The sequence below is a fragment of the Puma concolor genome, chromosome B1 (assembly GCF_028749965.1).
Source record: "Puma concolor isolate L17-30 chromosome B1, mPumCon1.1.hap2, whole genome shotgun sequence".
NCBI classification, from domain to species: Eukaryota; Metazoa; Chordata; class Mammalia; order Carnivora; family Felidae; genus Puma; species Puma concolor.
In genome coordinates this window covers 150062019-150080003 of record NC_141670.1, presented here as the reverse complement: position 1 = coordinate 150080003, position 17985 = coordinate 150062019, and the positions used below count along the sequence as shown (strand labels likewise).

Genomic DNA, 17985 nt, shown 5'->3' with positions numbered 1-17985 from the left:
ATTTGTTATATATTGGAGCTACTAGCTGGCATTGGGTGAGTATTAGAGATTGTCAACATAAATGATATAGTGCCAAAGAATGAACTTAATTCATAGATACTGGTTGACTTCCTTATTGCATTCTTTGATCTTGGTTGTATAGTCATTGCTGCATACTGATCTTCTGATAAAACTTTAAACTCGTTGGTTTGTTTGGTAGATTTGTTTTTCTTCTAACTTTTCTTCCAACCTACTTAGATCTCATTTAACACTATGCTTTCGTACATCTTCCTGTAGAGCAGTCAAGTTTTGTCAGCACTGCATTAGAAATACCTCAAATACTGTTCCTGGGTCATTTCCTCTCTAATTTAGCTTTCACCCTTCTCTTAAAGCAATAGAAGACTCAGTTTGATTGTTAAGTCCCTCTAGTAAGGCTCTGATTGGATAAAATAACTAATATGACATGCGCTGCCTTAGAGCTGAGCTTTTGCTATTCATTTCATTTATTTGTCTCATTTCTGTGTTTGACCTTCGTCTTATACCAAATCTGTATTCTTCAAAATTTGAGTGAAAAATGTTGCTGCTCCAGCACAGCCATGGAGCCACTCTTCCTAAGCTAGATAACTTGGTGAGAATTTATATTCATTTTTTATAACACAGGTCACATATCAAACTAAGTATTGTCAGAAGTATGCTTGAGAGGGTAAAACACTATTTAAATATGTCAGAAGAAACAAAGAGCATCTGAGTTCACAGATGGGACAAAGAAGTAAGAACTTGCATAGTCTCTGTACTCCACAGCAACCATTATGAGTGCTATTTTCAGTTAAAAATAAACTTTCATCCAATCATGAACTTCTAGAGAGAGAAGGAAACTATCAGTCGTCCAGTATAATATATTAATTTTACAAAAGAGAAAGTGAGTGGCATTTTGTATTGGCAAAATAGAAGGTCACATCTTCCTACTTATGTGTGTAACATTATCAGGAGTCTCAGTGACAGCTACTACAGAGATTAAATGGATGGTTAAGTAAGAGAGAAATTAAACATCCAACAGTCCCCCAAAATCTTGGGCCATGATCTTAGAAAGTAGATTTAGAAAGGAAAGCATTCACCAATATCCTCTTTATTAGCTTCCTCATGTTTTCAGCCTATGCTGAAGACAATAGTTTCAGTTGTTATTTTTAATTCTCTACAATGTCATGATTCTGAAAATCCTTAATTAGCAGTAAAGACATTTACGTGTTACTGCTTCCTTTGTTTAACTGAACTCTCCCAATTTCTCTAATATGTAAAAGGTTATTGATTGCACCTATAATTTAGGAAAATGCTGAAGTGTCCTTTAATTATATTGCTCCTATGGGAAGCAAACAGAAGGGTGAGCATTGGCTCAAAATGCTTCTACGCGCATTTCATGCCCAGAAAAAGGAAAGAGGAACAAAAAGACTGAGCAACTACTGGTGTCTATGTGCTGGTTACTATGCTAGGAATTGTGCTGTATCCGATGTACCAAGAAATCAATCATTCTGATTAAAACCTTCATTTTCCTCTATTGTACATGCAAATAGGGCAGAGTTTTCTTAAGGAATTACACAAGTAAATGTTTCAGAAAAAAAAATCGTTCAAAGTTGTAACTACAAGTCTTAATTATACAAGGCTTGCATAATTAACTGGAGAGGGATAAATGAAATCCATGAAAACATTCTCAAACTTCACACATACGTCTATAACTTCAATCTTTTCCTGTATATGTTCAATCAAAGTGTCTAAAAAAGAGATAAAAATATCTGTGCCTATATTTTTCTATTTCTCTGACCAGCCCTTGAGCAGAAGTGAATTTTTAAAAGATAAAATAATTTTTAAAAAAGCAATAATAATAATAATAGAAACAATAGAGGAAAGAAGAAAAGAGTAGGATTCTGGAATATTCCAGCTTATTTAATTAGCCTCTACATAATGGAATGTTGTCTATGGTATCTTAGAAAGTAGCTAAAAGTACTGATTTTGGATTGCACCTTCACTGAAACTGAGATTATTCTGAATGGTGATTATAATCAGACATTACTATGCCATTCTAAACCAGCCTAGCAACAAGAACTCAAAATCAGCAATATTTATATATTTCAGGTAAACTCCTAATTTCTAGCACCATATTTCAGTGCTATAAACCATCTCCCATCTTCTCAAGGGTCAATCTTCTCCCTCCCTCTCTCTCTCTCGCTTCTATCTTTCCTTTTAAATCAGATCCTTTTCACAGTTTAGAACACTATAAGGTAATAACTAGTAGTTTCTTAACGTAAAGTAAAAATGGCGGCAGAGGCCCCCAGCGTGGTCTGTTTCTACCCTCTCCTTGACAGACAGCTGGGCAGAATGCCGCCAGTGAAATTATTTCATATTCCAAAAATAAAATCCAGTTTTGTATTCCAGGTACCAAGTGGAAAAATGAAGATTCTCCTGGTCTTTCTAGGTCTGCTTGGTAATTCTATTGCTATGCCAGTGAGTACTGAAAATTTTTTAGGACTTGTCCTTTTGTGTTCTGTTGTTAAATAGCTTGGAGATAATTATTGGGTTTATTTCAACTTATGTTCTGAATTTGTCACCAATATTCTTTCACTTCCAGATGCAAATGCCCCGAATGCCTGGATTTAGCAGTAAAAGTGAGGAGGTATGTATGTTCAGTCTCTGGGGAGAAGTTTTTGTAAGTCCTGTCCTGAGAGTCCATTAAAAAAGGGAAAACTTTTTGATATATAAAATTTCTTGAGAAAGAGATGGAGGGAGGGAAAGGGAAAATTTGAAAGACTTAAACTCTCAAATCAAGGCAAAGTAGTAATTTCGTCAGCTCCATACTACCTATGTACTTCATTATTCCTTGCCAAGGTAAATGTTAATTTGCATTCAGGTATAGTTAATGTTGGCTTCTCTGCTAAGTTTTCAAGCTAGCAAAGGTAGATATTTGTACCAAGCGTTTTTAGAAGGTAGACACATAGGCATATAATATCTTCGACATGATTTATAGCCAAAATCATTAGCCAAATTCAACATACATCAGAAAGGAGAATCATCTTTTTCATAGAATTATCACATTCTCAAGTCCCGAATTCCAAAAGTTGAGTAGAACATTCAAAAACGTCAGAGTAGGGGCGCCTGGGTGGCGCAGTCGGTTAAGCGTCCGACTTCAGCCAGGTCACGATCTCGCGGTCCGGGAGTTCGAGCCCCACGTCGGGCTCTGGGCTGATGGCTCAGAGCCTGGAGCCTGTTTCCGATTCTGTGTCTCCCTCTCTCTCTGCCCCTCCGCCGTTCATGCTCTGTCTCTCTCTGTCCCAGAAATAAATAAACGTTGAAAAAAAAAAAATTAAAAAAAAAAAAAGACAAAAACGTCAGAGTAGACAAGATTTTTATTCTCTACTATTCTATGTTGATTTTTCTCAAAATAAAATCCTGACTTAAAAATTAGTGACATGGGTTTTTTAATTGCATACTTATTTTAAATTCATGCATAAATAGTAAAAGATATGACTGTTGTACATTAAAATCAGAAATTCAGCTTATTTCTGGTGATTTGTAGATTGGTTAAATAATAAAATGTTTTCACTTTGTATCACATTAATGGATTTCTTTGGTCACAGATGATGCGATATGGTCAGTTCAACTTCATGAACTCCCCACATGTAAGTTCTGCTTTGTGTTATTTCTGATAATTTCTTCTTTATATATGGATAATTACATTATAAGGTTTGTCATAGCTAATAAAGATACCAACAGCTATCCACATGCTTTAATTACAATATAATCATTATAAGAGTTTTAAGGGGGAAAAATCATTTTGCCTGTCTCCTTACCCCAGATTTTCTTCTTATTCATTACTGTTATTCTCTCATGTAAAAAAAAAATCATTTATTAATTACCAACATTCTTTGTATCCAAGAGAAATTGGTTCTGGGGAAAGATCACACAACATGTATTCACAAATAATAAGGACAAAAAATACTCCAGGTGTGTGGGGAGGTAAATTTTATTTGGATTATCTTGAAAGATAACACTAAATTTATGAAATAAGTTTTTATCTTATCTAAATAAATTTCAACTATACTTACCACTAGTGCCGGGGCGCCTGGGTGGCGCAGTCGGTTAAGCGTCCGACTTCAGCCAGGTCACGATCTCGCGGTCCGGGAGTTCGAGCCCCGCGTCAGGCTCTGGGCTGATGGCTCGGAGCCTGGAGCCTGTTTCCGATTCTGTGTCTCCCTCTCTCTCTGCCCCTCCCCCGTTCATGCTCTGTCTCTCTCTGTCCCAAAAATAAATAAAAAAGGTTGAAAAAAAATTTTATACTTACCACTAGTGCTAATTCTTAGAACCAACTAAAAATAAATCACATATCAGTTGGATCTTTTAGCATAATTTTTCTGACAAAGTTGTATGACTACCATACTATATGTCACTTTTGACTTTTGTGATGATCGTGAGAACCATTGGGAGGAAAAATCAAGGACTTCAATTTTCTCTTCAAAATCAATTTTCTCTTAATCCTTTATTCAAGTCATTCTCTTTAAAAGCTTCTCACCTATAATCATCATCATTGTCAATTTTCAACTACTGATTGGCACAACTCTTTTAAACTCTCACTCTTGGTTTTACTGTGTTTAGCTCTAGTGTTAAACCAAAGCAACAATGTTTGAATGGGAACTGACATTGTAGGAGGTAAATTCATATATTAGTTTCTTCAGATCATGACCACCTTTGCTTCCCTTCCAACCTTGAAATTATGGAGATTCTGATCATGAAAATGGAATTAATGAAAATTCACCAGTAACCAAAAACCATAAGTACACGTAAGGATGTTTACACGACAGAGAATTTGTATTCTCCTCTCTCGTTCCTTGTTGGTTTTTTTTTCTGTTTGTCATTCTTACTTCATTTATCTTCTTTTTGCTTTTTCTCCTTTTCCAGCCTATAACAAGTCACAGTTTTGAATCTGACACCAAGTCCTCTGTAATCAATATGACTTCTTATGGGAGTCAGCACTTCAGAGTTAGAAAATTATCAGCCAAATTCTTAAACTTAAATTTCTCACCTAATTCTGTCTTTTGCTTTGTTTGTTTTGTTAGTTTTCTAGAAGACTGAAATTCATTTCTGTAAGACAATATTTAAAGAAATACTAAAGATCTTGAGGCTTCCATTGTTAAGTTTCATAGAATTTTTGAGATTTTGCCTGAGTTTTAGAGAGTGACATTACAGGCTGAGGAAAGCTGGAATCTCAGCCCTCCTATGGTTTTACTGTTATTTGCTACCCTCACAGATGGCACAACTGGGCCCCTTGTATGGGAATGGTCTGCCTCAGCTCTTCCCGCAGTATCAGATGCCCATGTGGCCTCAACCACCACCAAACACGGGGCGCCCACAGAAACCCTCATCTCCTTCAGCACCCAAACGCCAAAAGAGCAAAACTGATCAAGCCCCAGAGACCCAGAAAACCAACCAGCCTCAACCAAAAAAGCCACCACCAAAGCGGCCTTTAAAGCAGCCATCACCTACCCCAGCACAGCCAGAAGAGGAAGCCCAGCCACCTCAGGTGAGGCTTGCCCAGCAAAATTCCAAACCAGAGTCAACAAATGGGCTCAGAGGGATTTGGAGAGCCATACCATCCCCACATACACACTTTCTCCAATGTTGCTCAAGACACATACTGCTATGTATGAAATAGAATCTTCAGTTTTGCCACTTTCTTCTAACATGATGCTCCACTGCCTATCCAAAATTGTCTGCCAAGTTACCCCAGCCTTTGTTTGATTAAAAATTACCAACATATGTATATGTCTATATATAGATAGATACCAAAAAATTGTTCTAAATCTTTAAAAAAATTACCAAAATACTGTTGCTTTAAAGAAGCTCTTTTTAAAATGCAGAGGCAGCATGGTATTGTAACATGAGCACGAACAGAAGAATCAGGGAACAGAGATTCGAGTTCTATCCCCAGCCCTTATTACTTGTGTGATCTTGAGCAGTCACTTTACCTTTCTGGGCTACAGCCTCCCCATGAGTAAAGAAACAATTTCTAAGTCTCCTCCAGATCTATGCTTTGATGATCTCAAATAGTGCCCTGAAAGGTAACACTGCTTCCGGTACTTCTGGGTGGCATAAATAATCCTGACTTAAAGCAAGAAGATGTGCAAATGGTTTCTCAAGATATCATCCAACGTGGAGCTTCCAAAATGCTGTCTATTAGTCGATTAACAGACACTATTTATTTATTATCAGACACTATTACAGATGAGAGAACACAAAATTAAATGAAAAGACACTCCTGGACCATTTACCAACTGAGAGATTTTGGGCAAGTGACTTAACTTCTCTGAACCTCAGAATCTTCAGTGAAAAGGAAATAATGTCTTCAGCACATGTCTTCTAGGTTTATATGAGGATTAAATAAGTTTACCACTACAAAATGCTCAGTACAGTACCTAGAACATAAGTGTTCACTAATACTAATTGCTGTTATTTTTATCATCATCATCATCTCAGCCCTAAAAATAGAAAATTGCAGTTTAATGCAAAGGGAGATGCAGACTGTCAAGTTTCAAACAATTGTATTTAATAGGTTTGTTTCATTTTCCATTTATCTTTCTCACTTCCACATCACTATGGTTCTTTCTTTCTCTTCAGGCATTCCCACCATTTGGCAATGGGCTATTTCTCTATCAACAGCCACCATGGCAAGTTCCACATGTGAGTTTTTTCTTTATACTAGAAGTGAAAAATAATATTAACAGGTCATATCTCAAACTAATATGAGTTCATACTCTCTAAATGGAATCCGTATGCCAGTCAGTAGAGAGTATGAAAAAAAAAATCATCACATCATTAATCATGTAGGGAAAAAAAATTTTAATGAATATTTTACTCAGACAAATTGGAGACATGAACAATCACCAAACAACTACTAATAACTTAGTCAATGAATTAATTTTAAAGGATTGCGCTATTTCGCTACTATTCCCCCACTTCCCTAAGAGATTAGAAAGCACAAAAATTATCTTCATTTAATGTAAAGGGGAAATTGAGACAAAATGGAGTTTGCAAATCATAAGAAACCCTATGATTAGACTAAGGTCTTTCCGTCATTTATTATTTCTTGCCACAAATACCTCATTATAAAGAATCTTGTAAAATAATATTTACGAGAATCCTTTAAAGTTTAAAATCATTAAAATAAAACTATTGAAATTGCATCACAGGCATTAAAAATATAAATCACAAAATAAACTATTTGACCTAAAGAAAAGTTTAAAGGCCAGTTGCTATTAAAATACCAGAAACAACAAATATTTGATGACTTTTTATTCAGCTATGGCATTGTTGTTGTTGGGTTTTTTTGTTTTTTGGTTTTTTTGGTCTATCATTCTATAATCAAGACACCTTCTTATCAATAAGGAACAATTCATTTCAAGGAATAAGAGTTCCTTACTTTTTTTCCTTAAAAGAGTGTCTTCCTTTCACTGGCCATACTGAACTAAAGAAACTAAGGCAGTACCAGGTGAAGATTTAAAAAACAGATAAGTGTCATTCTCATGCTGAACTATTACATCATCCACATAGGACTTCCTGAAGGTCTGCAGGAGTTGGACTGATTTCCTGAACTCTCTCCCCTGATCAAACATTCAGCCTCCAAGTTTGATTAGGAAAATAAACCTTGGTCAAATAAAAAAGTTACCGTAATAATCCAGGAGAATTGGCGGTTTGTCATCCTAAATGTGACATAGACTCTCTGAAAATAGCGTCATTATTTGATCTCCATTATTACATGTTCTAATATGGATGTTTGGATCCTAATAACACTCAAATCACACTGTGTGTGTGTGTGTGTGTGTGTGTGTGTGTGTGTGTGTGTCTGTGTGTGTCTGTGTGTTGGAGCCCATGGGATGGGGTGACTGCTAGGATACACAGCCATACATGGTATTTTGAATAAGATAATCTAGAATTCAGCTGAAACCTTTGTATTTACCAGTATTCACTGATGGGTTATAATTTTAATTAATAGTAGATTGTGAGAGATAATGACTCAAAAGCTAAAAACTAATAATGCTAACACCCAGTCACTGACTCGAACTCTTTTAAGACACCCTGAGTCTTACAAACAAATGGTAGCATAGAACGTGGTTTCCTCTTGCATTCATTGTGGTGTTTACCTTTCAGAAGGTACCACCAGGTTTCGGACGTCCACCAGTCAGCAATGAAGAAGGCGGGGTGAGTACAAGTAAAGCTACCTTCTCCCCATTAGTCTCTGATTTTTAATTCCTATCTATTCAAAATGTTAAATTTCAACACATGAATTTGTAGCTCAAGTGCCCATGATATAAGAAAAACATCCAGTAACAAATATAAATGTGATACATCATTTCTCCTCTATAGGTACTGACCCCTGTCCCTCCCTCTCTCCCTCCTTTGTCCTTCCTCTCTCTCCCCGTCCCTTTTTCTCACTTTTTCTCTCTCTAAAAAGGCTAACCTAATAACCTTTGCTCCAGGTTGGTACCGGACTCTAGACAGTGATGGGCAACTAAGAGAAGGAAGTAAATACATTCTAGAAAGTTATTCCTAGAAGGGAATTAAGTAATCATCTAACTCCTTCATTATACAAATAAATTGAAGCCCAAAGAAGATAAATTACTGTTCAATTTCGCCCACTTTTTGCCTTTTCCATTCATCTGTAGAGAGACATTTAGATTCCATTATGAATAGCTGCAGTAGTAGTTGTGATTTGCACCTGCACAAAGTACAGGGGGGAGGAAATGAGGCTGGATGTAATAATTATGGGCCAGATGATTATAAAAAATTATTATTGGTGGTGGTGGTGGTGTTATATAATGTACAACATTTGTTAGGTTCTTACTAAGTGCCAGGCACTGAGCTGTACATATTTATCTCTTTTGACCCTCATGGCAACTTATAAGATAGATATTATTTTATTACCTTGAGTTCACAAATAACCAAAGTTATAATAAACTGAGGTTAGCCCAGGATCATACTATTAATAGTGATGAAACAGGGATCTTAACCCATATCTGCCTATAGCTCCACTCTTTAGACCATGCTGTGCTGCTTTGTATGTTGTGCTATGGGATTTAGAGTTTCTTCTGTAAGGTAAGGGCAACTTTAAATAATATTTAAAGAGGAAAGTGACATGGGGTGCCTGAGAGGCTCAATCAGTTAAGCATCTGACTCCTGTTCAGGTGATGATCTCACGGTTTGTGAGTTAAAGCCCCCCCTCCGGCTCTGTGCTGACAACGCAGAGCTTGGAGCCTGCTTCGAGTTCTGTGTCTCCCTCTCCTTCTGCCCCTCCCCTGTTCATTCTCTCTCTCTCTCTCTCTCTCTCTCTCTCTCTCTCTCTCAAAAATAAATAAACATTAAAAAAAATTTTTTTTAAAAAGAGGAAAGTGACAGAAAGTTCCCCCAACCTCTACTGTTATGATAGCAATGGAGAGGAAAGTACAATTACACTCAGAGTAACCAGTAAGAAAACTATTGCAGCAGTTCAAGAGTACTGGGGATAAAAAAAGAGGGGACAGGATGAAAGTTCAGATTTTATAGGACTTGGTTATTAATTGGCTGGGGGAAATAGAGGAGAGTAGAAACCTGGGAAACTGGGTAGATAGTGGTGAATGTTGCTTAGATATATAGAAAGTTGGAGAAGGAAGTTTGGGGGCAGATAGGTCCAATTCTGGGTACATTCAGGTGGAGGTGCCCAATGAGATCTTTAGTGACCCAGTCTTGCTGTTTCAGCCTCAGGACATAGTGTCATGGGCCAGACTTATGGCTTTGGGAGTCACTGATATATATCTGCATTGAAAAAAATTGGCCTGCAATAGATTATTCAAGGCAGGTGTGTAAAATGAGAACGGAAGAATTAGAAGGACAGAAAATGGAATCCTTTAAAAAAAAAAACACCCCTCAGATTTAGGGGTCAGGACTAGGAAGACAAAACTAAGAAGTGAGTCAGAAAGTTAGAGTACCAGAAGAGAAAACTGGAAGGGAGTTGGGTCATGGAAACCAAGGAGGAATTAACTTTCAAGAAAGGAAGCATAGTCAATGGTTTTAAAAGAAGCATGTGGCTCATTTCCCTATCACATTAAAAAAATTCCGAGCAACACTATGGTGCAAAACAAATTGTAATTACCAATTTCCATCTTCTTCCCTACAGAATCCTTATTTTGGATATTTTGGATATCAGGGATTTGGGGGCCGTCCTCCTTATTATTCAGAAGAGATGTTTGAACAAGATTTTGAAAAACCCAAAGAAAAAGATCCTCCTAAAGCAGAGAGTCCAGCCACTGAGCCCTCGGGTAATTCAACAGGTCCTGAGACTAATTCTACTCAACCAAATGCACCTGGAGGGAGTCAGGGCGGAAATGACACCAGCCCAACAGGACACAGTGGCCATGGCCCAAACACTGTGAGTAATCCTACAGCTCAAAACGGGGTTATCTCACCCCCTACAGTTAATGTTTCAGGCCAGGGAGTACCAAGAACTCAAATCTCATGGGGACCAAGTCAGCCAAATATTTATGAAAACTATCCAAATCCTAACATCCGAAATTTTCCTGCAGGAAGACAATGGCGTCCCACTGGTACTATCATGGGGCGTAGACAGAATGGGCCTTTTTACAGAAATCAACAGGTTCAAAGGGGTCCTCGGTGGAACTCCTTTGCTTTGGAAGGCAAACAAGCATTTCGTTCAGGAAATCCAATTTATCGCAAAGCTTATGCTTCTACTGCAAGAGGCAATTCTCCCACTCATGCAGGAAATCCAGGAAATGTCAGAAGAAAGCCTCAGGGACCAAATAAACACCCTATGGGAACCAACGTTGCTCCTCTGGGTCCCAAACATGGTACTGTTGTCCGCAATGAAAAAATCCAAAATCCAGCAGAGAAACCAGTTGGTCCAAAAGAAAAAATAGTCATTCCTACAAGAGATCCATCTGGCCCCTGGAGAAACTCTCAAGATTATGGAGCTAATAAATCAAACTATAAACTGCCTCATCCTGAGAGTAACATGCTAGTCCCAAATTTTAATTCTGTTGGTCAACATGAAAACTCTTATTACCCAAGAGGAGAGTCCAAAAGAGCCCCAAATTCTGATGGACAAACCCAAAGCCAGAATTTGCCCAAAGGGATTATTTTGGAGCCAAGAAGAATCCCTTATGAATCAGAAACTAATCGACCAGAATTAAAGCACAGTACGTATCAACGTGTATACCCTGAGGAAATCCCTTCCACTGCAAGAGAACATTTTCCTGCTGGAAGAAATATTTGGAATCATCAAGGAATCTCTCCACCTATTAAGGAAGATCCCGGGATGCAGGAAGAACACTTACTTCATCCTTCCCATGGCTCAAGGGGAGGTGTTTACTACCCTGACTATAACTCTTATAATCCCAGGGAAAACTCACCATACCTTAGAAGCAATACATGGGATGAGAGAGATGATTCTCCCAATACTATGGGGCAACCCAAAAATTCACTGTACCCCATGAATACTCCAGACCTGAAAGAAACAGTCCCTTATAATGAAGAGGACCCAATTGATGCAACTGGAGATGAAACTTTTCCAGGACAAAGTAGATGGGGTATGGAGGAGCCGAGCTTTAAAGAAGGGCCAACAGTTAGGCACTATGAAGGCGAGCAATATACCTCAAATCAACCAAAAGAATACCTTCCCTATTCCTTAGATAATCCATCAAAACCCAGGGAGGATTTCCCTTATGGTGAATTTTATCCCTGGAACCAAGATGAGAATTTTCCATCATATAATACAGCTCCCAGTGCACCACCACCTGTGGAGAGCAGGGGCTATTATGCTAATAATGCTGTTGGACAGGAAGAAAGCACTCTGTTCCCCTCTTGGAACTCCTGGGACCATGAGATTCAAGCCCAAGGGCAGAAAGAAAGAAGGCCATATTTTAACAGAAACTTCTGGGATCGGCCAACAACTTTACACAAAGCTCCCCCTAGTCCACCACATGAGAAAGAGAACCAGCCTTATCCTAGCAATTCCCCAGCTGGGCTTCAGAAAAGTCCAACATGGCATGAAAGTGAGAATTTGAATTATGGCATGCAAATTACTAGGATAAATTCACCAGAGAGAGAACAGTTGGCTTTCCCAGATTTAATTCCTCCAAGTTACCCATCAGGTCAAAAAGAAGCGCATGTATTTCATCTAAGCCAGAGAGGCCCTTGCTGTGCTGGCAGCTCCACAGGACACAAAGAAGATCCACTTGCTCTACAGGACTACACTCCATCCTTTGGTCTTGCACCAGGGGAGAACCAAGACACCAGTCCTCCGTATACAGAAGATAGTCATACTAAACATGCAAGACATACCATCTCCCCTCCAAGCAACCTACCTGGCCAAAGAAACAGCTCAGAGAAAAGACTGCCTGGAGAAAGTGAAAACCCAAGTCCTTTTAGAGATGATGTGTCCACCCTGAGGAGGAACACACCATGTTCCATGAAGAATCAGCTGAGCCAAAGGGGAATTATGCCCTTTCCTGAAGCCAGTTCCCTTCAAGCAAAGAATATGCCTTGCCTCAAAAGTGATCTTGGAGGAGATGGGGACAATGTTTTGGAACAAATATTTGAAGGCAACCAGCTCAATGAAAGAACTGTTGACCTTACTCCTGAGCAGCTTGTTATGGGTACACCTGATGAAGCCCCCAGTCCAGAAGGAATCCAAAGTGAAGTACAAGGAAATGAGGGTGAAAGGCAGCAACAAAGACCATCAAGCATCCTGCAGTTACCATGCTTTGGCTCCAAATTGGCAAAGTATCATTCCTCCAGCACTGGAACTCCATCTGGCATTGGAAGGCAAGGCCCATTTGATGAAGATCCGATTACGCCTACTGAAAGTCCTAACTCATTGTCTAGGTTAGCTACTGGGGCACAGTTTCAGAGTATAAATGTAGACCCACTTAATGCAGATGAACACATTTCATTTGATTCCCTTCAAATAGAGACCAATCCACAGGACCATGTGCAAGACTGCTTACTACTTCAGGCCTAGGGATTATCCCAACCAAGCATTCTTTGGAGAAGAAAAATACCTGATATTCTATATCTGATATTCTACAGTGGTTTCCCAACTTTTTCTCCAAACCCTCTTGGTTATCCTTAAGTTTTTCCCCATTCCAAAAATAGGAGTAGTGGCCCAGGTGATGCTGGTGAGATTGGGCCCTTGGGGGTTGATAGATTCAGTACTGTCACTAATTAGCACAGACCTTAAAAAGCAGCAGAAAAGCTATGACCTTCATCCTTGAAACGTGGAAGCCACTTGTCTGGGTCAATTTCCCTTTGTTTGCTGAATCTTCCCTTTTCTCTCAAAGTTCCATACTTGCAAAATTCTCTGGTTTTGCAAGACAGAAAGGCAGATGAAATTTCCATTTTTTGTATGGAGATCTATACATCAGTATAATCCAAATGATTGTACACTTTTTTCTTGTGTTGGTCTTTCTCAGTTTTTTTTTTTTTGTTTTTGCCCTAGTTAATATTCTTTTGACACCTTTTTTCTTCTACTACTTCTCTCTTCATCATTTCCTCTCTTCCTTCTGTCTTTTTTTTTCTGTCAACTGTTCTGTATTTTGCTTCCTATTTTTGTCTTCCCTGTCTTTCCCACTTTATGTCACATCTTACATACTAAGCAATCTTCAACCCTCACTAGTCTTTATGTCTACCTTTTTCATTATGTTTTTGCCTCTTCCCACCTTTCTGTTCTCTCTCCTAATGGGTCACTTGTCAACCAATCCTTTTCTTCTCTGAATTTTATATTTATCTTTTTCACTGCTACCCCATTTTCATATCTTAAGACCACATATCTCTGTTCCTTTTTGTATCCACTCTCCAAATCCTACCTTCATCTTTTTGACCCAGGCCATCATTGTAGAATATATTTCAGAAATAGGAGACACTGGTACCTACTCTCGTTTTTAATTTTTTTATGGCCTTTACCAGGTAGATACAGCTTAGCCAGAGGAAGACATTCAAGAAGTGTGGGGAAGACATGCTAGTTACCTAGAACTAGAGGCCTGGAGACAAGGCTTAGGAATGTGGGGAGGGAAAGACTGCAACTCTGGGACTGAGCACCCAGATACAAAGTGTGGGACTTGGGGTAACTGGGTGGTTCAGTTGGTTAAGCATCCGACTCTTGATTTCTGCTCAGGTCATGATCTCACAGTTCGTGATTTTGTGCCCCACGTGGGGCTTTGTACTGACAGTGCAGAGTTTGCTTGGGATTCTCTCCCTCTCTCTCTCTCCCTCCCTCCCTCCCCTGCTTGCTCTCTCTCTCGCTCTCTCTCTCTCTCTCTCTCAAAATTAATCCATAAACTAAAACAAAGTGTAGGACTTGCCACACCACATCACCAATGCATACTCTGCAGGATTTGGAGAGTACATTTTAGGAAATACCATCCTAACCAAATAAGAGAAACATCCAATGGTCAGTTTTCCTTAACAGCATAATATAAATGATTCTACCAGTGTATGCTACTACCAATGTAAAGACTTATTCTTCATGTCCTAGCAGAATTATTTGCAGACATATTTTCTTTGTATCCTGATTAAATGGTGTAAATTATTTTTAAAGTAGATATCTTTGTATTTCCTTGCTTAGAATATATATCTAGGTATTTTGTTTTGTTTTTTAATAACAGCATTTTGGCCTACTATCTGTCTATTCCTTCTTAGAGGGGGAGAATTCTCAGAATTATCTAGAAAGTTACTTCCAACTCTAAGGAGTTTCTTAGGAGAAGATTTCCTGGGACAGATTTCATAAGAAGATCTCAGAAATTTGAGAATATACAATGTTGAAAATTTCAAGAGGAAAGGAATCTTGTGCTTTGAGTCTTCTGAAGTTCTTGGCACAGTGTCTTGCACATAGTAGATAATCAATAAATATTTTTTTTGATAATCAATAAATATTTATTGATTGACCATTTTTAAAAGGGCTTTCAAAGCTCCCATGAAAATCCTGTGGTGTGCTTTTCCTGTGGGCAAACCATACGGGATACCGAATTAGCCATGTCATACTCTGTAGCTTTATATACTCAGCAACATAGAATCTCAGGATTAGAAGGGGTCTTAGAGGTAGATTATGCAAGCCATCCACTAGTTGCTAAAACCCACCACCCACACTTTTATATTTTAATCACATACTGAAAAATCATTAACTTTTTCTATATAAAACTGTCTCTTAAGAATTATCCTCATTAAAATAAAGCTACAGTCTTGTTTCACTTTCTTTCCACATGATTTTTAATCTAGATATGAATACTTTCATTTAAAATATGCATTCACTTGAATATTTTATAAGATATATGAATCATATATTTGTTTTGGCAGATACGTTGACACATCTTCATCCTTGAGGTGCCATAGCTTAAATTATCATCTAAGATTTCCATAATGTGAAATGTAAAAGCACAGTGGGACAAAAATATCTATTGAATCTGAGAATATAGAGTGGAAAAAAAAAAAAAAAGGCGGGACAGGGGGGATGTCCCTATCGAACATCACTCTAGCTCATCAGCTCGAGTATCCTTGTACTGACCGAAAACCAGGCCTGAGTTTCTCACAGTAAACTGATTATCCTGTGTGCCATTGGTAAGTTATTAATCAGCTTTCAAAGTCAGCTCTACGGTTAAGGTGCCCACACTGAATATGGAAGGCTCTGATAGTGACCCCCCCTTCCTCTAAGCACTCATACCCTACCACTACAGCCCCACTTCTATAGTGAGTTCCTATGTCTAGAGACTGTCATCCACTGGTTCTAAAATGACTGGATATATCCTGGCAGTGTTTTTAGTCAATACAATAAAAAAAGAACAAGAAAATAATACCTAAGGATAACAAACACAGAAGACAATCCAGCAAAACTAACACACACCTGCTTTCTAAACTTTTCTGTCTCACAGCCTACAATAGATTTGTCTAGATATTGGCCATATATCCAGTTGGCTGGGGGAAATCTTACATTTGTTAATTTTAAGTAGGAAGAAAAGTAGGATGATGAAATGTGTGTACAGGTACCTCTGAAAACTGAGCTTGGTAGGCATTATCATGGAGCTTCTTCCTCTGGGTTTCGGGTCCCCTGAACAAGTTTTACTTTAGTCACTCATATCAGAGTCTTAACTTTATACGTTTTTTAAAGAAAATTCACAAGACATGACATTTGAGTTACTTTCATTGCTTGCTTTGCCATATCCCTGCCTTTGCTTACCCCGCTCTCCTTCAGTCATGACCCTAAAGACCCTAAAGAAGATCCATCTTGCCCTCAGGAAACCAAACTTTGTTTCTAAAAACCAAAAGGGGAACTAGAAATGTGGGACTTAAAATCAACAGCTCTGTCCCTCCTTCACAAAACCTCAAAGATTTCACTGTGACTCAGGCCCACTGCCCAATTAAAACTCAGAAGAAAACTACACTTGATGGAAAACAGGTCATCACCATCTCACAACGGAATATAGCTTTTGGTTTTGGCCACCTGTTCTTCCTTGTCTCTGTACCTCAGCCCTAACCCAATAATATCAGCCACTGGACCTTTTCTCTTACTTTAAATTCATAGCCAGAATCAAGATTCAGCTAGTAACAAATAAAATTCCATGCTGGCGGAGGAAAATTCTTCAAATGGAGAAGGAGGCCACGGAGCTGTAATCAACACAGATAAAATTGTGAAATTGATGAAGCTGCCCTCAATGCCCCCATCGCCTCCTCAGGCAAGGTCCTCTGCTGTTGTATTGCCCCATTTCATCTGCCTCCATTTCTGTGCTTCAGCAGAACTTGGACAGTCATTTCCTCTGAGCTTATCCAAATAACCATGCCTAATTCCTTCTGCACCGCACAAGGCAGGTATTGGCCATTGTTAACTTGGCAAAAAGATTCCTTCCCAAGTGTTGACCAATATGCAGTCCTCCCAAATCCTCCAGCATGCCCTTAAAGAGTGAATCTAGGGGCGCCTGGGTGGCTCAGTCGGTTAAGCGTCTGAGTTCAGCTCATGGTCATGATCTCGCGGTCCGTGAGTTCGAGCCCCATGTCGGGCTCTGTGCTGACCGCTCAGAGCCTGGAGCCTGTTTCCGATTCTGTGGCTCCCTCTCTCTCTCTGCCCCTCCCCCATTCATGCTCTGTCTCTCTCTGTCTCAAAAATAAATAAACGTTAAAAAAAAATTAAAAAAAAAAAAGAGTGAATCTAATCATGGCCTAGTTACAGAAGGATAATAGGATAGTGATAGGAAATTTTATTTGGTTAGGACCTTGTCAGTCCCTTAGCTATAAAACCATGCTGCCAGTTGTCTCCCCAGCCTAGGATTCAGGCTCTTTCTGGCAAAGTTGCATTCTATACCAGCATTGTTCAAGTTTTAATGCACACCTGAATCTTGTTAAAATGCAGATTTTAATCTCATCATCTGGAGCGCGACCTGTGATTCTGTATTATGAACATGCCTCCACATAAAGATGAATCAGCCAGTTGGTAGATCAAAGTTGGAGTGGCAAAGTGCTGGGCTATTTGTAAATAAGGGACAACTGCACACTCACCAGGGTAGGAACAGAAAGGTCTTGACCACTGAATATCACCAATTTGAGGCGATATGCATAAATGAAGCATGTAATTGGATTAGAGAACACAAAGAGAAAGAGGAGCAGCCCAATCCTAATTTTATATCATATTTCTTTCTCCCTCTGTCTTTACGACTCACCTATTTCTAGAAAGTTCTACTTCCATTCTATTTCATTATTATCTCCTTCAAGACTACCCCAGCCTTAACACCCCCAACTTCCCTGAGGGCTCATGGCACATTATCTTTTATATTTAATCACACATTGTTTTGTTTTGTTTTAATTTTTTTTAATCTTTATTTTTGAGAGAGAGAGAGAGACAGACACAGAGACAGAGTGTGAGTGGGGGAGGAGCACAGAGAGAGGGAGACACAGAATCCAAAGTAGGCTCCAGGCTCTGAGGTGTCAGCACAG

At 38.8% G+C, this 17985-nt stretch overlaps 1 protein-coding gene across 1 annotated transcript; it reads left to right on the top strand.

The window, feature by feature from the left end:
• The first annotated feature begins 553 nt into the window (after nucleotides 1-553).
• Nucleotides 554-13030, top strand: ENAM (enamelin). The gene is made up of 8 exons (XM_025922395.2): nucleotides 554-607; nucleotides 2407-2475; nucleotides 2600-2644; nucleotides 3606-3647; nucleotides 5273-5545; nucleotides 6640-6702; nucleotides 8170-8220; nucleotides 10172-13030. Exons 1-8 carry the CDS (start codon nucleotides 554-556, stop codon nucleotides 13028-13030), a joined length of 3456 nt encoding a protein of 1151 aa, XP_025778180.2.
• The last annotated feature ends 4955 nt before the right edge of the window (nucleotides 13031-17985 follow it).

Excerpts from the sequence above, each read along its gene's own strand:
- ENAM (XM_025922395.2), top strand. The coding sequence starts at position 554 with ATGTTGCTGCTCCAGCACAGCCATGGAGCCACTCTTCCTAAGCTAGAT. Across the intron at positions 608-2,406 it reads TTCCTAAGCTAGATAACTTG|GTACCAAGTGGAAAAATGAA; the intron begins GTGAGAATTTAT and ends TTTGTATTCCAG. Across the intron at positions 3,648-5,272 it reads ACTTCATGAACTCCCCACAT|ATGGCACAACTGGGCCCCTT; the intron begins GTAAGTTCTGCT and ends CTACCCTCACAG.